At 40.7% G+C, this 22,177-nt stretch overlaps 1 protein-coding gene across 5 annotated transcripts; it reads right to left on the bottom strand.

The window, feature by feature from the left end:
* Positions 1-2,232: 2,232 nt before the first annotated feature.
* Positions 2,233-22,105, bottom strand: wdr95 (WD40 repeat domain 95). Of its 5 annotated transcripts, none has more exons than XR_004789828.2 (30): positions 21,519-21,755; positions 20,800-21,058; positions 19,530-19,583; positions 19,360-19,443; positions 19,122-19,187; positions 18,311-18,541; positions 17,117-17,202; positions 16,895-16,987; positions 16,763-16,808; positions 16,604-16,650; positions 15,656-15,773; positions 15,398-15,464; positions 14,088-14,328; positions 13,893-13,998; positions 13,304-13,455; positions 12,252-12,354; positions 12,026-12,132; positions 11,848-11,927; positions 11,701-11,755; positions 11,568-11,613; positions 11,131-11,190; positions 7,404-7,566; positions 7,225-7,311; positions 7,056-7,114; positions 6,325-6,457; positions 6,158-6,197; positions 5,659-5,747; positions 4,916-5,100; positions 4,698-4,796; positions 2,233-4,584 (listed from the first exon to the last, which is right to left on the bottom strand). XR_004789828.2 is itself a non-coding variant. In XM_035622905.2 (30 exons), exons 1-29 carry the CDS (start codon positions 21,584-21,586, stop codon positions 4,732-4,734), a joined length of 2,991 nt encoding a protein of 996 aa, XP_035478798.2. In that variant the 5' UTR covers positions 21,587-21,741; the 3' UTR covers positions 2,233-4,584; positions 4,698-4,731. The 5 variants fall into 5 exon arrangements, 4 of the variants coding, with proteins under 4 accessions (XP_035478798.2, XP_035478797.2, XP_035478800.2 ...); XM_035622905.2 differs by having other exon boundaries at positions 4,698-4,800; positions 7,404-7,563; positions 21,519-21,741; XM_035622904.2 differs by having other exon boundaries at positions 4,698-4,800; positions 21,519-21,739.
* Positions 22,106-22,177: the final 72 nt, after the last annotated feature.

The following is a 22,177-nucleotide window of genomic DNA, read 5'->3' as shown; positions in this document are numbered from 1 at the left end:
ATTACCACCATCCCCCCACAAAAAAAGTCTTGTTTTATCCAAACCAACACTATGATTCAAAATTAATTTATTAAATGTATCCATTGATGTAAAGCAGAACAAAGCTTCCCAGTAATCAGCAAATGTTTGGCCCCCATTGGTTTGAATCTATTTATCCAATTAGATGCTAATCAATAATTGTTTCGTGCCCTAACCATGCGCGAGCCGCCAAAAATTACTGCAGGCAGTAACAATACCAAGGATGTGATTTGGATGTCCTTTTAAGACCGGAGCCTTCCTTTTCTTTCTTTTATTTTTTTCACAGCTGACACGTTGTTCTGGCACAGGTGTTACTGGTTGTGTTCATTCATGATGGCTCCGTTCCCTTCAGGTCTCCCTGTGGATCTGGGGCACCTGAATGGGATGCAGCCATCACCAATGATACGAATAGAGACTTTGATTATTTTGGTGCCATGTCATGTTAAACGTGTCTGCTGGCGAGACGGAGGGTCATGACAATGTGTACAGGTGAGACTAAACATCAATGTCTCCCAGTTAGCCCTGTGCCAAGTCGGAGGCTTCTTGTGTTTGGAGAAACGACATGGAACAATGGATCTTTTTTGTTTATCTTATTATATCTAAAACTACCATTTCTCACATGCATCTTCACTTCCCATCCTGTGGTTCGGTGACACCACTCTCACCTTCTCCTGTGACTCCAATTGACCTCGTGAGTTGAACAGTTTACACTTTTATCTTCTTATTAGCGCACAGAGACTAGGGAGATTATGGATCATTGGTTTACAGCGTAACTTTAGCGGGAGCCTAATAAGCTACAGTAATTGGAAACATCAGTGTGGGTTTGCTGGGCTTGTAAATATGCTTAGTTACCACTTGTATAATTGTATTACTGGAGACAATGCTAACATTGGGCTCCTTCTGTTATATTTTGATCTCAAGACCACAGCGTATGTCGCTGTGTGCCACTATCATGAGATGGGATGTTAAATGAATTTATCTCAGAACAGAGTCGGCAAGTCGGCTAGTATTTAATATCAATGATAAGATCAAGCTCAATAAGAGCTCATTGGAACACTTGAATATAACTTAGACATCACGTTATTGTGCTTTTGCTGTAGAGGTTCTGCCAAAGCGAGTCAGGATAAAAGCAATATTGTGTTTCTTTCACCGATTTTCTGAATTATTAAATACATAATTAGGAATGAAGGTTTTTCATGATGTTGAGTTTGAGGATCTCATAGAAAAGAGAGGACTCTCTACGAGCCCCGTCTGACACTGACATGATGATTTTACTCTCAAAGATAGGGATCGGTCCTGCACACCGTCTCTGATATACACTGTAATAACTCTGGCTCAGGAAGTGGAGCGGGTCGTCCACTAACCAGGAGGTTGCTCCTCCAGTACGCATGCTGAGGAGTCCTTGGGCAAGACACTTAACCCTGAATTTGGGTTAAGTGTTAAAGACGGCTCAGGGTACGAATGTGACAGAGAAAGCGCGGTAAATAGCAGCGCTGTATGAATGTGTGTGAATGGGTAAGTGTGACTTGCCCTGTAAAGCGTTTCTTGAGCGGTCGCTAAGACGAGAAAAGCCTGAACTTTAACTGTCGACATTAATCACTGCAGAATAAGTGTTTCACTTTCACAACCGTATAATTCTCCTTCTTTCATATGTAGTTGTAGGATCGGTATCTCTGACATCCTGTGAAGGCATGCATTCATCCGGATGAACTTTGATCAGTGCACATTCGGACTATATGAACATGTATCTCTCCCAGAGCTAGAAACAAGAAAACCAAGAGAGCATCACTTTTTCTGCAGTGACAGTAAATGGAAGAGCAAATTTGTGGACAGTGACGGTTACTTGGTTTTACAGTGAAGGAGTCATGAGTGCTGGTAATAGCTGTCACTGAAGCAGCTGCATGTTTTATGTGATGAAAGTATTGGCTCTGTGGTTTTTCAGGGAGTTTAACATGTCCTTAAATGTCCTTATTGCAATGATCTCTCACGGAGAAGGCCTGGACTCAAACGCAGAGCGCTCACGCACAGAAAACAGGGAGATGGTTGAGTTAAGTAAAAGGGCATATATTTTACACTCAAAATGGAGAACTGGAGTTCCAGGCAGTGCGGCGGTGATCCGCGACTGGTGGGCTCAACCCCAGAGGTGAGCTGGGGAGCGTCTCCGGGGACTTGATCCAGGCAGGTAACTTGAAGGCTGGAGGTGGAGCGCTGGACGAGGAAAGAGAGCAAAAAACAGGAATCAAGGTAAGTCGACTTAAACATGGAAGTTTGATCTAATCACATGAAACAAACTGAGACCTGACGTAATACCACGGAAGGTGACTGTACGAGTGGAAGAATGAGCCGGTCTTAAATACTGCAGACTGAAGGTGAGAGGATGGCAGGAGTGGCAGCAGCTGTGCAGGCTTGGTTGCATCCAGGAGAGCGGAGACCATGGCGACGCCCAGCTCCACACACACACACACACACACAGAGTACAGAGTACAGAGTACAGAGTACAGAGGCAAGAGGGAAGAGGGAAGGGGAGGCAGGAGAACAAGGGGAAAGAGGCGGATCCTGACACATATATTAAAAAAGATCTCCACAGAACTGTAAGAATATGAATGTAATGAATAACATATTTCATCCTATGAGAAGATGGTTTTCACTTCAACATCACACTGGGTGTAACTATGTAGACTTGTGGAGAGCTCGGACCTGTAATTAAGAGTTTTCCCACCCAAGATTTCTGACTTCCACTTTCAAAATTACAGTTCTCTCCTTCCCTCTATAGGCGACTATTTCTGAATAATTCTCAGCTCCCACTGCTGTGATTCTATGTGGGCAATTAGGTAACAGGGCCAGGTTGTAATATTTGCAGCAATCAAAAAAAAAAAAAAGTGGTGTGTATAACCTCCCTTTGGTTACTCTTATTGTTTGTTAACATTAAATTGCTCACCCACACACACACCCTCAGGATGGGGAGTGCTGCATGGTGTTTGTGTGAACAGGGAATGATAAATTGCAGGTTTTCAAAAGCTCTGTGGCTATGATTTCAATGAATGGAGGCCCAACAAATATAAATAACATTGGGAAAAATTATTGATGGACTGTGCAAAATTGCATGCACTCACTGTACAATATACCTTATTTTATTTCTTTCATGTCACACTCATAGAGCATGGCTCACTTTCCACCTACCTATAACAAAAATTCTCCACCTCTATATTACTTTTATTCTTTATTGTCATGTTCTTAGATGTAACTGCCCCTGCGAATTAGTGTGTACTCTGATTAGCAATCATGACAGTCTCTGTCCACTTCATCAAAGTCTAACAGGTGGTCTTTAATGTGGTAAAATCCAGCATCAGATAGATCCTTCACTTTGTCAAATTCATGAAAGTTATGAAGAAAACCTTCATTAATGCATTTTAAGCGTTTTGCATGAAACTTACTGCTGTATATTCCTAATTGTCCTTTAAGGCTATTTTGACCGGGGCTGGGAGGGATAGAGGTTAGTCATTGCAGAAATTATGTGGCGTGAAATGCAAAAATTTGTGATGGTTAAACATGAATTGACCCTCTGAAATTAAATTGACCTTTTGGTGAGACCAGGCTGAAACATCTGACTCTTCAAATTAATTCTAAATGCTGTACAGTCAGTTTTTATAACTTTTCTCTTTGAACATCTGGCTGCTGTGGCCTAAAACGCTATGTGAGAGTGAACCAAAACTGAATGTTTGAGGGACACTAAAGCAAATGCTATAAAGCTTTGTAGAGTTGAGAGGAACTTCCGAATCAGTAGGAGGGATGTTTTCCACATGCAAGCAGTAATGTGATCCATCATAAACACAAACATTTTGGATGTCGCCACATTAAGAATGAAGTATCTGTAAAATATAATTACAAGTATTTGACTACAGAGAATATCCACATGAGCAATTTCTAATCCATCACACAATAGTGCATTTTTGTAGAAAACCCCTTTCTTAACTGTTTCACATAAGTCTCAGGAATACTGAGGAAAATGTGCCTCACAGCCTGAAGTCATAAATGTCACTGCTGCTCTTGTTTAATGGTAATGAGTTCCCCACGCCTTCTCGGTTGACTTCATACCAACACTGAGATGTGTTCAGTTGGGTGTTTCAACATGCGAAGGAGGACAGCCGGAAGTTTGAGCAAAAACGCCCTGACCAAGCTTTTATTTCTCAATTCAAAGCACCCTAATGTTGCAGCCTACGTATTCACACTTTCTTTCAATATTTCTTTTTAACTTTTTATGACCAAAACCCATTGTGTGTGATCACATATACTCAAAATTCTCATTATTATTTCAAGGTATTTTATTTGCGCTTGCTCTGTTCTTATGAAATTGGATGTTGCAGTTCCCCAAGTGTGATCAATACAGTCCAATCTCATTCAGTTGACTGCAGTTGCTCAGTGCTGCTTATGAGAGGATCAATACAAGAGAGCGAGAGAGGGGTCAGGCCTTACACTGGTGTTTGGTGGCTCCAAAGTATCAAAGCTTTTCAGCAGCGCAGTGGTTCGATAGCTTGTTAGTATGCCTGGCAATTTTATGACAAGAGTCTGAAATGCAAAAGAAGGCCCACACTCAAAATATAAATCTGTCAGATTTACAGCTGTAAGACTTGCATTGCATATTTACAGTAGTGTTTGCTGTTGGAATGATTATAACTCACCCAGTCGTGTATTCCTGTTGGTAAAATGTGATTTTTAATCTTCCTCAAAGTCTGTGTCACTGATGGATGTCGGACGAGTTCTCAACTTACTGTGCCTCGCTGACTGCAAATAGTGCCAGGAGAGGAGATGGCAAAATTCAATTCAGTTCAACATTCGGAGGGTGAGGAGACACAGAGGAAGATAGTCAGATAATTATTTCTGAAATGACGCAGCTCACCTGTAGCTCCCCTCTGTCGGCCTCGGCCTTGTCGGGATTGGTTGCATCAGTGAGGTGTGTTTTTACGTTTAAAATGTCATGATCTGGCATACTCAGAGGATGAATCAGAACCTCATAAGGGACCGCAGGGTGCATCCAGGAGGACGAGATGTGGATGCTCCAGCTCTCAGACTGTCCGAAGGTCCCTGTGGATAAAGAGCACAAAATTCCAAGTTTTAATGGTTCACCAGACTCTACGGTGCGGTGCCAAGTGAGTGTGACTTCCTAAAATGTCATAATGTCTGCATCAATTTTGAATTATCTCCCTGCAGCAGTGCCCTACTGCGCAGCGGTGTGTGTGTGTTTATGTAATTAACAAAATATAATCTATACACTGTAAACCTGAAACAAGGTAATAATAATATAGTGTAGGAGTGCTGGTTATTTACCAGCTCTCAGACAAAACATTATTAAACTGCCATGTAGTTTTCAATGTGCATTGTAATTGATGGGTACTTGAAGTTGACAGGGCACCTTGACACTACACAGAGAGTGGGAGGTAAAGGAGACAGGGGCCAAACAGCTCATTTTTACCCCGGGGCCCCCTCCAGCCACATGGACCATTACACTGAAATGAGCATGTACCCATAAATAACCATTTTACCTAAAGTGCTGTGCACTGCTCGAGATTAATGTTGCTAATGTTGCATGAACATTAATAATGTCTGGAACGAGGGGACCGATGGAAGCAGAATGACACCCACCTATGAATTCACCACGTGTACTCCAAAGACGCACAGTGTGGTCTGTTGATGAGGTGAGCACCACTTGATCATTGTCAACAATCTGCAGGCTGGACCAGAACAAAGAGACATGGGGCAAAATGGGAGATGGCATTTCTGGCAGAACTACTCTAATCGTCACTGTGTTGGTGCGTTTGCAGCCCGGGCAGCATCTCACCTACACTGATCATATGTGTACTTGATAAGACTTTCCCACACACGCAGTCTCTTCTACACTCTGTTTGTCTGCTGCAGCAAGAAGGAGTGAAACTGGCTCTGCTGCCAGCGACTCCCCAGACCAGGGGTGATTGGTCCCACCAAGGATGTACGCATTGGGAGTTTTAAGTTTTTAAAGGTTAAGGGCACAACCGAAAGTCAATTTGCTCTTTGACTGCAGTCAGCCAATAATTTAAGACTGATGACAGGGGGAATGTGTGGCCATGAAAAAGTGTTGCGAATGAACTGTTTGTATTTCACATACCCAGAAACTCTGCCTGTGTGAGCACGCCAGAAGGTTTCAGCTGAATAAATGGAGAAAAAAAAATAAGAAACAGAAACGCTCTCAAAATGTGAATTAGGGTTCAGTTAGCAGTACATCTTCTACTATATGTCTGATCAAATGCAAAGCAAGTAAAGAATGAAGCTGACCTCTTGGTGATTTTTGCTCTGGGGAATACTTGTTCATGTTGTAAACGTAGATGTAACCAATTTGGTCAGCAGCATACAGCAGTGTGTCCTTGTCTGTTTTAGCCAGTTTTGTAATCTTTTGCTGGAATCTAGACTGCATAATGGACATTTAAAAAAGAGCATTAGAATATGAGTAACTTTCTGTCATTGCATGGAAAAACAGTGTCACCGACTACTCATTTTTTAAAATTGTTTGGCAGTGGCTCTCTCCCACTTGAACAGAATGTAGACTAATATATTCCCCTGGATAATAGACCTCTTCAAATAATCAGGCAGGCAACACATGGCAGAAACTAATCATGAAGAAAGTTAGTTTGTGTAAAAAATGAGAGCACCTCCAATTGTGAAGAGCCATTGTTGCTCGTTAAAAAACCCAACTGGGATGTGATAGCGAAGCAAGAAAAAAATAGTTTTTAGGGGATTTGTGTGTCTCTTGTGAAAAATATGAACATTTTTATGTTGTACAGCCTGAAAAGACAATCCCTGCTGTCTTAAGGAGAATTCCTTGGGCACATATTTTATTTCAGCTTTGCAAGAAAGATACCTTCCAGTTGTTTAAAACTACAGAGCTAAGCATAGAGACTGAATTAGTATTTCAGCAATTTTTTAAGAGAGAGAAAAGTAAAACTGGAGCTCTTTTCCTGGATATCCAAAAGCCAAACTGAAGAACAATGTAGAGTAAAATATCTCACGGCTTTGAAGCTGCTCACAAACTTTCCTCCACGGAGCACTTGCCAGATATTTATACAACCTTTAAAAGAGAAAATACTGTACATAATTAACACTGTATTGAAAGACATCGAGGAAGGTAGTCGTGTGCAATCATGCGCAATAATTAATGATCCATTGCATAGCACTGACCCACGGCTCCAGAAGACAGGAGAGCTGTCGCAGAAGAAACCTTGAGGTTCTTGAGGAAAATGATGCTGGGAACACTTAAGTCCAGTCCTACATCACAGAGATAAGCACAATGTTCAGGTCACGGGGGATTTTCAGTAAATGAAGCATATTCATCACTCAGTTTGAGGATACAAAATCACCTTCAGCACTTTGGTATTCAGCTGCATGAGGGGTGACAAACCGACACTGTATACGTCCAGAAACGACGTTCCACACTATAATCTCTCCATCATAACTGCTGGTGGCCAGGAGGGACGGAGGACACTGCGCCGCACAAAGGACGTCCTCATTATGGCCATTCTTCTGAAGAAAGACAGAAATGTGAGTCTCCCTAACAACTGGAACATAATAAAGTTTTTCACTGCCAAGTCTGAAATAATATGCAGTTTTACAGTCACTGAGTTTATATAATGGATTTCAATCTTTGTTTGCATATGAAATGATACAGTTAATTACTTTTTCATCTCTTCAGCATGAAATGAAATGTGTTAAACTACTTTTAACACATTCCAACAAACAGCTAAAACATGCATATTACGCATGTCAATTAATGCTTGTTTTTTTTTTTAAATCAGTACTAACAACTAAGTGTGAAAAAAAACAAAATACTTTCAAGAGCAAACCATCTAGTTTCTCAGTTTCCAACTGCTAGTGGTAGCTTATATTCATCAGACATGGCACAGACATGAAACATTTATAGACAAAATATTCAATATTCAATTAACCTTATCAATTTAGAAATGATGAAGGAGTATTCACATGTCAGACAAGCATACGCAATAAGGTTATCAATCGAAAATATCAGGGAAATGTTTTTCCGAAGAGCTGAGGAGACAAAGTGATCCATCTTGTTCTCTATGTCCTTATTTGTCTCTGAACTCAACAGGAAACGTTTGCTCGGAGCGAGGCTGCCAACAATTAACCAACCGTGGGGCAAAATCAGGAAAAGCAGATGGCATTTTTGAACCTATATTATAATCCATGTCACAGCGAAATATTTATCTGAACTGGGCCAATGTTTTGAAATTTTAATGAGATGCAACACAAGACTGACCATCTGGAGGAACAGAAACATTCACAGTGAACCCGAGCCTCGTGGATAAGAGACGGAGACCAATATACAGTGTATGGGACAACCCATTGATCTTCCTCCTGCGAGCCATTAATGAAAAACAATTGTCAAGAGAGGGCTCTGTAGATAATCGAATGGGGTCTCTTCCCCCACCGCAGCAACAGTAATGCGATCTTTCTGCTCTTTTAATGGGCCTCTTGGGGGGGAGTGGAACCAGAAGCCATAATGAAAGAGATGACAGGGGGCTCACGTCTTCCAACGGATCATTCAGTGTAAGTGAGAATCAGTTATCTTTCTCATCTCTTGTGTTTACCTGTTAGAGATAACCAGGCCACATTCTACAGGTAACGTTGCATAAACGAACCATAATCTACCGCGTGATGATATTGGAGATTGATACACCTTCAAAGCAGCCTTAATTATTAATGAATTATCGATGATTTGACCTGATAATGAAGAGAGGTTTTGCTTGGCTATAAGCTGTAGTGGTTGTTAAATATTTGAGGCAGTACAATATTTGTTGTATCATATATCTAACACAGATCTCTCAGGAAAATGAATTTACTTTAATGATGAAGATGATAGATCTTAATGATTTTTGTCTGATCCATTGACTTTTACCCCATCAGGCCTATATGTGTCCAATAAAATTCTCAAAACAGTAGTTGAGATTTAGTGCGCTGATTAGCAAATGTTAGCACGCAGGAAAAGACCCCACTCACAACGACATCTACCGAACAACAGCACATTTGCATTAATTTTGGGAGCATGTTAACATGCTAAAATAAGAATTTTTCTCAAAGAAATGCTGCGTCACACCCAACAAGTCCTCCATCAACCCTCAGATACAACCCAAAAGGAGCATACTTGCGGTCTACGGGACTTTTGTTGTCATGAACACATAGGGTCATTGTTGTGGAAAGGTCACAGGTTGGTTATGTTTAAAAAACAAAGTTTAGTTAAAGATCTCAGTTTTAAAAAAATAAGCACTTCTTTGGTTTTTAAGGGCCTCCATCGTGATTGTTACAGTAATAAACATGCTTGAAGGCTGTGAAACGGCCATGGATTTTTAGACCCATTCATCTACCCAAACGTCCTCCACTTATGCAGCCTCCGTCACGCTACAGTATATTTTACGTCTTTACTATGGTGTTGAAATACACAGAAATCATACACCTTTTTTTGAGAACTGAGGTAACACTATGAGACACTGTGGTGGTGGCACACAGGACATTTGGTGCACACCCTGTGTTCTGGACTGAGTCAGTGATGAAACCCTTCCTACACCTCGGTGAGACCTCCGACTCTCTAGAGCATAAACAACAGGTAAAAGCTCGGCTGCACTGGCAGCATCGTTTATCATCTATGTGATGGGAACTCAATAATGTTTATTGGAGAAAACAATGCATCAATAAAAAGTATAAAATTGTATATACAGTATTATAGTATTAGTATATATATACTATTCTTGCAAAAGATATACTAAAAGACACAAACATTTACAAATATCTCAAAACGGAGAGAAATGGAACAAGGAGAGAAGAAGGATGAAAGGGAGACAGGGGGATGGGGTAACTCACTGCTTGAGTTAAACATTTTCCTGCGGGGGATGCAGCACAGTGGGCCAGAGATCAGGGACGCTTTGTTACCCATCTCTCTCTGCACTCTCCAGCCAGTCAGCAAAACAATACTTAGGACTAAGTCTAACGTGTCCCCTGTGTCTGTATGAAAATAGAACCTGCGGTAGAGCTTTGGCTTTCACTGCCCAGTCGGGGCAACAGTAAGCGAGGCAAAGCATGGACAGAACTGGCCAAGCAGCCCCACTGCATAATGTGCCCAGATGGGTTTGTGACAGCCAGGAGACAATGAAGCATTGTGTGTGGGACACGTAGATACTCATACAGCCATGCAGGTTAGAATGAATCTGAAACTTGACTTGAGCTGAGAATATTCAGAATCCTTCAAGTAAAAAAACTGCAATACCACACTATAAAATATTCCATAACAGGTAAAAGCCCTAAATTAAAATTGTTCAGAAGTAAACATATCAAATATAGTGAAAGCACTGCCGAATGGGACAGATGGAGTCTTTATATATATAATATTATAATAATTGAAATAATTAGAAATGATATATATAATTATTATTTGTATCATGGTATTTGATTATTGTTAGTGCTTTATTCAATTGTAAACAGCATGTTAATGGTGTCTCAATTTGAGGCTTTCTTTACTTGGTACTTAATACATAACAATAGACTATATCTTATAAGATGATTATATATGTATGTCAAGCTTTGACAGAGTTTGTAAAGTTATGAAATTAATGTAGAGGAGTAAAAAGTTTACCTATGAAATTGTAGCAGATTAGAGTTCCTCACCTCAAAACTGTACCCCTGCACAACACCTGGGTATATGCACTCGTTTAATTTCAACTGCTGGAAAAGATAATTCAATTTCATGAAAACCATGTGCGTTATTGCCAACAGCGTTATTAATAGATAAAAACAGTGAGGTGGTAATCTAATAACTCCAGAGCGAGCTGACACTGTGTGTGAGATGTGTTTTTGATCGCACACTCAGTTCACAACATAAAGACACAATTTGTCCCCTTCTTGCTTTCATAACAGGGTGTGGTGCTTTTGTAGAAATTGTAGACTAATGACTGAATCCATCCAGTGTTTGTCACAGGGAGAATTCAAACTCAGAATCCATTGAACTACCTATTATTTTGTCCTGCCTGAACATCTTTTCATCCAAGTTATTTTCAAGACAGTTTTCTGTTCATTAATCACCAGGTCATCCTCCCACGAAGGCTGGGGCCTCTGGACATGACGAAGGTCCTCAGGTATATCCTGAGTGAATAAAAGGAGATATTCATATAACAAAATCAGTGGCTTGTAGAACATCCTATTAGCACATCAACATTTGTATTAATACAACAAGGACAAGAAGATTCATTTGCAGTCCCCCCAAAAATGTGCACACTCTTTTCTCAATTGTCTGGTTTTATAATGAAATTCAAAACAGGCTATATGTGGCATGAACTATCAATCTATTCTTTCCAGGGGTATCAGAATGTAGTTCAGCTGGAAATGACAAGGTAAACAAATGCAAATGGGATGCAATATGATGGAGGGGCGGGGGAATTGGAGAAATAATGGGAATGGGATTTCTGAAATACAAATGACAAATAACACATATTCTGTCTTCTTCCTCCTTTTATACTCACTGAGTAAATGTCAATCTTCCGGTCCCGGCCGACAGACATCACATAGCTGCAAAAATAAATTGCACAAGCTCAACATGGATTTATAATTTATACTGAGCCAAGAACATTTGCCAACTATCACATCATTACTTACGAGTTCCTGTTAACTTTCAGAAAGATGCAGTCGCACACCTCGTTACACTCACCGTCTGCAGGAAAGGGATTTCTCACAGTTACTGCATAATATAGTGTTTCAAACGTTTTATTTCCCAGGTTCTTAATGTAGGTTAACAATACATACCCTTCTTGAGTGTCTTCAGGCACTGACCATTGTTGAAGTTCCAGATCTTTAAACATCCATCTCTTCCACCTGTGATGAGTCTGCAAACACACAAACATACTGTAGCGTGAAAGAGTAGTGGCTGAACATATTTTCTAAAAAAAGTGAAATATTTCTCTAACTGCTGCAGACTCTGTACCTCCTCCCTCTCAGGTCAAACGTCATGCATGTGATGGCAGACAGATCCCGTGTGCCACCAAACTCAAAGACCTGACGCCCAGTGTCAAAATCCCAGACTTTTACTACCTGAAAACATGTAACGTTATGACTTAATGTCACATTCATTAAAATTGTCCTGTCGTACCAAAAAACATGTGAACCTGGTCACCCGTATCACAGATGTAGTAAAGCACTGATTTACTCACAGATCCTTCAGTGCAGCTGACAACTTGACGGAACTCCTGACTGTAGCCGCAGCACATTACAGGCTTATTATGCGAAACTGTCAGGCGGCTGCAAAATTGTGGCCTTACAAGGGAAAAAGATACCAAACTGAATAGCACCGAGTTCATCAGAGAAGCAGTCTGATGAAATGATTGACAGTTTGAAAAAAAAAGCTCTTCTTTATCTCACGCTGCCTGTTACACAGCCCCTGAGTTGAGCCTCTGACTGAAACAGGCAATATTGGCTCAGGCCTTCTTAAAAGCTTAAAAACTTTCTCCCACCTCATCCTCTTAACTAGTTGTAAAACGATTAGTAACAGAACACAAATGATTGGAAATGGCGATTTCGCAAATCCATCTGTAAATGTTTGAGTCTGAATCCGATCCAAACTATGAGAGATGACAGCACAAATATCTGCTGCAACAAATGATTACAGCAGGACATCTCTGTTTTTTTTAACTGTTACACCCATTACACACTTATTGTGTGACATAAGTCTGGAGTCAGTGTTGTAATCACAATCTGCGTATTTTTCTATAGGCCTATATGCCGCTGATGTTGTGTGTGAAATGTTCTTCTGCTGTCGCCAAATACTTCAGTACATTAAATGTCCATAGTACCACTGAAGAAGACTGTCTTGGTAAAAGGAGCTACGCTCGGAACGGATAAGTGTATAAGGAAATCAGCTCGTCACAGAAGTAGAAAGAGCAGTCTGACGCCTGAGCTTTGGTCTCATAGGGATTACTTTCACATACTTTGATCTCATTATTTGAAACTTTGAGACCATGTTAAATATGGACATTTGACAATCTAATGTTGCACATGACAGAAAACGAGGACAATCATTATAGGTCCCCTGTAAAATCTGTATGTTTAAGCAAAGAGTGGAATGATTAATCTTCAAAAATCCCCAGATGTCTTTTTAGATTTTCACACACCATTATCCTTAAGTCCATTTGAGGAATATATTCAAAGTATCTTCAGAACACATTGGATTTTATGATGAATAAAGCACAAAGGCATGACAGCCAACCTTATCTTTAGTGAGAGCACTGCCATGCAGTCTGCTGCGATGAAGAGAGATTTCATTGCGGACGAATACGAGCATGCAGATATGTCACCATGAATCCCGCTCGCTTTGGGGTCTGCTGTAAACAGGCAAGACTGGTCTTGAATATCCCAGATCTGAAAAGGGAACAGGTGAACACAGATTCAAAAGAAAAGTATTTGGACTATTTATTAAGTAAAAGTAGAAAATATCACACTACAAAAATATTCAAGCATGTACATTTTTCTTAAATTAAAATGCAGAGGAATTAGCAATTTGTGCTTGAAATATCAAACATACTTATCATGCTCAATGGCTCTTGTCATTATCTGTATATTTACTGGATCATTATAATGAATGTATGTAAATAGTGCTCAGTAGCTGGCCAAGGAGCTTTCAATTCACTCTGCTTATACTGCTGGGTGGTGTAATCTGTAAAAATGCATCATGTTCCATGAATTGATTATAAATGTGTGTCTTGGATCTTAATCCCTGAAATAACCAGCACGGTCACATCAATGAAGTTAAATGCAGCATTTAACACGTAAAAGATAGAGGATGAGTCATGTATCACCTTCACCGTGCTGTCAGTGGACACAGAGAAGATTTGGCTGTCCTCAGAGGAGATACAGAGGTGGACGATGGGAGCAGAGTGGCCTTTCAAAATGCCAGTTGGTTTCCTACAAAGAGACAGAACCAGGAAGAAGGGGAGGATTTTAACTTAATGTTAACTGTCTTGAAGTAAGCCCACTGAATTCTGGTCCCTCACCCAGAAAAGTGGGGGTCCCACATTCGTATGAGTCTGTCCATGCCTCCAGTGACCAACAAGCTGTGCTTTTGACAAAGGTCAAAGGTCTTGACACCTTTGTGAACAGTGAAAACTGTCTGGTCACATGATGCCCGGATCTGCGGAGTCCAGCTCATCTGGACCTTCTTGGTCTTACCTTCGTAACAGGCCTCTCTGATCTCACTCAACTGCTGCTCCGCGTCTGTTAGAGGCAGCACACAGCCTCGAGAAGGGAAAAAAACAAAGACAAAGAGTGTTTTAATACAAGGCAATTTGCATGAGCTTTAATCACAACATGCTTTTTTTTTGGAGTCAGTATAAATTGTTATCAGAATAAATGACCGAGCTGGTAATTGGACATGTCCACATACAAAGGCGATCTCTCTCTCTCTCTCTCTATCACACACACACACACACACAAAACACACACACACACACACACACACAAAACACACACACACACAAAACACACACACCCACACACACACACACACACACACACACACACACACACACACACACACACACACACACACACACACACACACACACACACACACACACACACACACACACACACACACACACACACACACACACACACACACACACACACACACACACACACACACACACACACACACACACAGGCATTGATTGGTGAATTTGAGATAGATGAGTCATCATGAGTCATCCATGACAGCTCTCCTGCCAGGCTGCCTCATGTTCAACACTGAGTATATTTGTGGGGACTTGATACTTATTTACCATCAATTCCAGCATGCATGTTTTTGTGGCTCTTTCGTTACAGAAAATAAGGAAAAAGAACAAGCACATCCAGTGAAAACATTTTGTGATGGGTACTGGCTCAACAAAATATAACAGAAAAGATCCACATACATTAAGGCTCCCGTAAGAGTGGTGTTATTTCAAGCACAAGGCTCTTCCTCCTCTTTTCAAATTTCCTGTGATCTTCCAGAGACCGTGGGTGTAAGAACAGACAGGTAAGTCAATGTTTCTTTGGCAAAAAAAAAGCAAAGAAAAAAGCCAAATAAACGAGCTGAACACAAGAGCACTCAGAGAGCTCAGACCTCCGCCAAGGCCGGCCAATTCCCCATCTGTATGCTGCTTCACTCAAATCTCACAATGGTGAAGAATCCTTAAAAAAAAAAATCGGGATCCCTCGCAAAATCCAATCGCCTGTTACCATGCAATTACATCCATAACGTATTGAGTAATCCTGCTGACAAACAGGATCGCTCAAACCAACAACACACCTCCTAACAAATTACCTAGAACGAGAGAAGATTCTTCATTTGATGAGGAGACAACAGCTTGGAAACTTGGAAAATATTTTGCCTGAATTCAGAGGAAACAGTTAGTTGCTCAGTTTACTGCAGGAGTATCTGTTCATAATACAAGTAAAATGCCACAGCACTGAACATTACACTGTTTCCGCAGGTATTGTAAGCTGTCATGAGCATGGCTGAACTTAATTCCTCGCTGAAGAAGGTGTGTTCATATTGATGGGTGATATGTAAAAGCGTCACCTGTGTCACCCAGCCATGATGAACCTTCCATCTGACAAATGTCACGTTCGGCGAGACCGCCGCGTTGTCAATCACTATGTTGGGAATGTTTTCAACCTTTGGTAATTTATTCCATAATCTATAAAAAGAGAAATTGAGATGTACAGTCACGCCTTACACAGATCACAGCCTCACATTGCCACACAAATGATTTCTTTGATTGACGGGGAAACCTATAGGAGGAAGCAACGGTACAATTTACAACCACATATTTGAAGCGACATTGCAGCGACTCTCCACCTTGCTATCATTTTCAGGACTCCATTGGGTCCAGGCACCTTGTTTCCCAATATCCTGAGCAAAGTAACCAAATCACTGGGAATGGGTTCAATTTTGTGAATCACAAAGTTCTGATACACTGGAACAACTCCCACATTCTCTATGTGATAGCTGTTTCAAATTGTGGCCTTCATTTTAATCCAAAATATTTACATTTCATTATACTGCTCTGGAACCTGCCAAGGTTCCATATTCAATATTTTTGTGATATGTTTCTCATATTATTTATAAAAGATGAAAATTGCAAAGGGCGACCAAAATGATTGACTGACTGCAAATAATGTCAATTCAAAAAAATTACTACTTCTCAGCATCCCCAAAAGTCAGAGAATCCCCAAACACGCAGTGAATTTATTTCACTCATCACTATTGTAATAACGATTTCTTTTTCATAAATAAACTCTATTTGATTAGCCACAATCATATTCTGGGAGGCAAATAAGAAAACAAAACAAATCTATTAATGGTGTATGTCTCCTTTAGGTCCGGTTGAGTAATCACTGATGTTGAACATTAGCAGAATATTGCTGGGAAAGATCTGACAGAATCATACTGTGAAAATAATGTATACGTTAATAGTGCCGTTTTAAGAGGAAGATGTGTAGTGGGTCATGAGAGGAGCACAATTACCTGAGGGTATCTCCAACAGAAGATATCAAAATGATAGTCACACATCCCTGAAACACAAAGACATGAATTAACCTCTCCCAGAATCATTTCAGTTAGTCATAATAAATTATTTTTGACTGATAGTAAGATTATTATCATTACCTATTTTTTATGACATACCTCAGTGTCTCCATACAAAATGCAACATTTATCAGGACCAGTGCAGCTATGAGATAGGAAAAAACCCATAAACCATCATGTAGGACTTGATGGCACATTTGGAAGATACAGTGTGTTAGTTTCGTTGCTCACCCGTAGTATAATGTCAGAGGCACCGTGTCTAGTGCATTGATTTGGCAATACGGCTCCAGAGTGGACAGATCATAAAGCTGAATCTCCCTGTCCCTGCAAGATAATGAAAACATGCACAATAAACACATCTTGCATAATCTGGGGCCTGAGGACGACAAGTTATAAATTCCCCCAATAAATGACCCAATGTTTATGTGATTTCATTACACCATTTCTTATTACCCTGTCGCAATCATCAGCTTGTTGTACTCGGTCATCAGAGTGAAATCACTTGCCCACTTTGACTTCCTGTTGGCAGGTCCTTCGGTCTGTTATGGATAAGGGAGTCATGTGTTAAAAACATATTCTTTGTAAATTGTAAACCTAAAGGAGGTGGAAAAAATGTAATCAACACCTCTTTTGTACAATGTTATTTATTAAGTAATAGAACTGCAGTAAAATACTAGCAAATCTTAAATTGTGTCATTTGCTTTTGACAGAGACAGTTATTGATAGAGACAGATAGAGCTATGATGGATGTCATATTGTAAGGATGTATTTTTTTCTATCCAGCCTTTCTATACCCCTAGTACCGTTTGTACATTTGGACAATAATTAAGTCTATTCTGTTATTTGACTACTATGACTGAAAGACACACTAAAGCAAAACAATGATGAATTAATTCCTCTACAAGTTTGCCTTATCACTTTTTTTTTGTTTTGATGAGTGAGCCACATGTTCCTTGATTCAATGAACACACTCACTGCACTTTACTTTGAGTCGGTCTGACTTTTCAAAAATCCAAGAGGACAGCAAATGTCAGCTGCTAAAAATAGGCCCCTAGCCCCCTTAACATTGACCCTGATTCGAGTAACATTTGCTAAGATCTACAGTTTCTCACTGTTTAAGAAGACATTATCCTTTTTTTTAAATTATTAAACCATATACTTGTTAATTGTTTTGTAAAGGGGGTGACACAGTGTTACAGTGGTTAGCGCTGTCGCCTGGTTGGTCGAAACAACCAACCAGGGCCTTTCTGCGTGGAGTTTGCATGTTCTCCTTGTGTCTGCCTGAGTTTTCTCCGGGTTTTCCGGCTTCCTCACACAGTCCAAAGACATGAAGGTTGGGGTATTAGGTTAATTGCAGATTCTAAATTGACAATAAGTGTGAATGTTTGGGTGCATGGTTGTGTGTCTCTGTCCAGGGTGTACCCCGCCTTTCGCCCGATGTCGGCTGGGATAGATAATGGATGGATGGATGTTTTATAAAGGTTTGCGTCCTCACTATGGCAGAGAGGCACAGAGGAGGTAGGGTAGTCGAAAAGTACCGAGAGATTCAGCTACACATTGTTGGTTTTGGTCCTCTAATGGGACGTGTAGACTCGAAGGCAAACATACAGTAGAATGAAACCAGAGCGTTCAGGTAAATATACATACAAATAGGTGCTTGGTCTTCAGGGGTTGCAGCTCAGGGCTCCAGAAGCAAACAGCACTGTCCTCTCGCACTGTTATGATGGTGCCATCATGGTCGGAGTGGATGTTGACAATGGGAATACCGTGTCCCAACGCCTTCGTGGTGGCTGGCAGAGTAAACGCCACCTGTTTACTGCGTTTCGCACTTTCCTCCTTCTCCTTGTACTCCTGCAGCATGTACGTGCAGAACTGACCCTGCATCACATTACTGTGTGTTAGAGATGTTCATGCTGTCTTCCCTGCAGGTCCATTTTTTATCAAAAGTGAAATATGAGTAGTAAGTATGGAATTATCCTAAAACTTAAATAAAAAAAAATAAAAAATATCCTGCTGCAAGGTGGGACCAGATATCTACAGTCGCGGTATCTTCTAATAATCTTTTTTTTACACATGTACAAAGCAGGACATCGTTTTGCTCTACAATTCATGCAACCTGTTAAAAACCTAAGTCATTACTTTGCATTAATACCAATGTAATAATTGCCTTTGCCTTTGAGTCAACTCAAGATAATTGTGTTAGTATACAGTTAACTAGAAAAGCTGATTAACCCAAATAACTGTGTCCAGGTCAGGTCCAGTTACACTCGCTCCGAAAAATCCTGAATTACAGTTGCGGAATTAACCCTGTTATTTTTAATTTTTCATATCCTTGCTAAGCCTTTTTTTCTGTTGCAGGTTTCTGGTGTTGCCATGCATGAGACTGTGTTAGAACTCCCATGACACTAAATGAAAAGGCTGCATGCTCCATAAGAGACAAATATGAATTTCTGCTCACCCATGAAATTCTTCCTTGGCCTGAATAATCTATCTTCTTAAATAACCCCTGGATCTGCTCATTGCTCTGTGAAATTTGAAAGAAAAAAAGGATAAAGGCAAGTGACACTTATTGTAAATTGATCATGTAATTGCAAATGCTTGTCCTTAATTTCAAAGAAGTGAGACACAGGGAACGCGGAGAGGAGAGAACCTGAGAGGCAGCAAGATAAAAAGAGAAATGTTGTCCACTGTCTTACTGTGTCAGGCAAACCCAAACACTTCTTCACTAGACGTCCAAAATTCTTCGCATCGATGCATCTCAAGCCACCCGTTTCAAAGTCCTTTATGAAGAAAAATATAGTCAAATGTCTCAGGAATGTATCACCACACGATCAGTGTGTCAGTGAAGATGCAGCTCATACAGTACCTCAAATGCTAGTTTCAGTTTCTGCAGGTTGTCAAGTGATATTCTCTCATCGATCTTGTTGGTGGGAGGAAAAACATTGATGTTACTGTATGTTGTGGAATAAGCCGATTTCTATCATGCAAGTTGACTATGAATATTATATGAGGAGCACAGCGCACAATGGAACAAGTAAATAAGTTAATGAGCCAAAAATGCTCCTTCCATTTTTTTTCTCTCTCAGTCCACTCAAATCCACTCACCAGGCCGTTCATAAGGTCTGAGAGCTAAAAATACAAATCAGGGTCAGAGAGGAGACGTTAACACTGCATGTTGAAACTGGGAACTGTTATTATCAACACACACCACCTTTGAGAATTAATGACCGTCTGCAACGGCCACAAGTCAACCACCTGCTGTGACGCGTCTCTGAGATGCTTGCATGAGGCCAGATGACAGGCCCCACTCTCTGTGCTCATGGCCTTTCTTCAGTTTGCCACAGTTTCCTGGCAACGGCCCCTTGATCCATGACAGTCTTTGATCCATCATTAATAAATAACAGGGATAAACAGCCTAATTCCTCAAGAATGTAACTGGAGTCTAGGTTTCCCTGAGGTGTCTCCTGAATTGTTAAGATAATTGTTTAATCAGTCAAAGTGATGTAAGTGCTAAAAGCACTCACATAACCTCCACTGCTTTCCAAATTCTTTTATTAGGAGTTGCATAACTTTGAAGTCCTGAGCCTGCTCCGCCTAATCCGTCATTGCACATTATTCATTACATTAAGCAGGAGAGTGTGACTGACATCTACAACTGAAACCCACAAACGTCAGACGGTGCATTTGCACCGGCCCCCTACATCGCTCGATCATTCCTGTCAGCTTGAATTCGAATCTAGTTGGTTTCCATTTAAGTGGCTGCCTCAGCAACTATGTTTGTTTTACTTTGTCCTGAAACATGGCCATCCCCGGCTTCGTGGATAGACTCTCCTGCTCAATGTGCTGTCCACCTGCAGGTAGATTGATCATCGACATGATTTAAAATGGCATCTTTGGCATTACCCCACCTTCATATTGCTGCTGGTGAGATGTGAGCTGAAACTGAGTCTAAGCAGTTTGGAGAGTAACGGTTAGCTGGCATTGGCTTGCAACGTAACACGCTAGTGACACCTTGTGTCTAAAAGCAACAACTTTAGGAACAGCATGGCACCACAAGGTAGACAAAGCCAACTTTTGAGGTTTAAATGTCACATTTGTGTCTCCGATTTCCCTGACGAATGTTTTGAAAACTGTACCTTGAGGCTGCAGAGTCTGTGAATCGAATTTATACTGTGGTGTTGTCGTCTCATGACTGGAGCCTTATCTCCGAGAGTGACAGAGTGCCTTCGCCTGTTCTGCTTCAGCAGCTCTCGCATCAGCCACCCAGGCTGCTCTTCAATGTCCAAGTCTACTTGCCTCAGTGCCGAGAAGCCCTCTGCAACTTTCTCACCCAGACATCCAGGCCCGGAGGTTTTTCTCGTCCTCGCCCCTGTACCCTCCGGTTCCGAAAGGATGCTGGAGGATTTGAGATGTTATTCTGATTAAATGCATGCACTGCTCTTATACTATATTGTTGCTCTAAGTCAATATTTTTGGCCCGCTTAAAAGTATGTGAAAAGGAACTCATTGTATCTTTACTTGACTCAGGGTTGCCCACATTTTCTTTCAAAATGAAGTGCCGGTGGAAGCTACACAGGAATCTATTCAGGACTTAGTGATTATGAGTCCCATGTGAACAGACTTCCTGTATAACATCCTGTAGTTCTGCCACAGATGGCAGCTCAAGCACCATGACAACAGTAAACATTCTCGGAACAAGACAGAGATTAATGCGTGACAACATGCTCAACAGGCCTCAACATATGGTCTCACTATCCCTGGTCTAGAAATTACAACTTTTAGTGTAAACAATGTACAGTCAAGATCAATTTGAAAAGCACTCAAAACTAAGAAGAGCAGTGAAAGAGCAGATTACCTGGTCATATTTTGGGTTTCTAATCTTCCAGAAGCTGAGGAAGAGCGAACCTTTTGCCCGGGGCGCATTCTTGTGTCTCGTGTCTCAAAGCTTGATGTGGTGTAAAAAGCAGACTTTGAAGCACCACATTTCCCCAGACAGCTCTCCAAACAGACGTGAATCACACAGATCTAACATTAGTCTACCTGACACTCACTCGAGCATTACACCTGAGAAGAGCAGGTGACCCCGTGGTAACTAAGGAACCAAGGGTGACAACTGAGACTACAAAACTAAAAACAAGTCCCTGTGCACAGAGGGAGAAACAGCTTTGTTACCATGTTAAATCTTGTTTAAAACAAGCCATATATTGCACTGTTTACACTGTAACATCAGTTAACTATTATTTGCGTTAATTGTTGAAATGTTTAATTATATGTAATTAAATTCCTATCCATTGTTATGCTTATAATGGGAAGGGGATAAGGGGAAAAAATAGGTTTAACACAAACACGAGTAATGTTCATTTAGGAAAGACTTTAAAACAGCATTGGACAGAGCAAAACCAGCAACATGAGGAATCCAAAAATATGTGCTGCTGGTGATATTTCAGGCAGATATAATCCATTACATCGATGCAACCAGTCTGTCTTGTTATCAAACTGCAGAAAGACTGCATA

Source organism: Scophthalmus maximus, chromosome 11 (assembly GCF_022379125.1).
Source record: "Scophthalmus maximus strain ysfricsl-2021 chromosome 11, ASM2237912v1, whole genome shotgun sequence".
Lineage (NCBI taxonomy): Eukaryota > Metazoa > Chordata > Actinopteri > Pleuronectiformes > Scophthalmidae > Scophthalmus > Scophthalmus maximus.
This window is presented reverse-complemented; position numbering and strand designations above follow the sequence as displayed.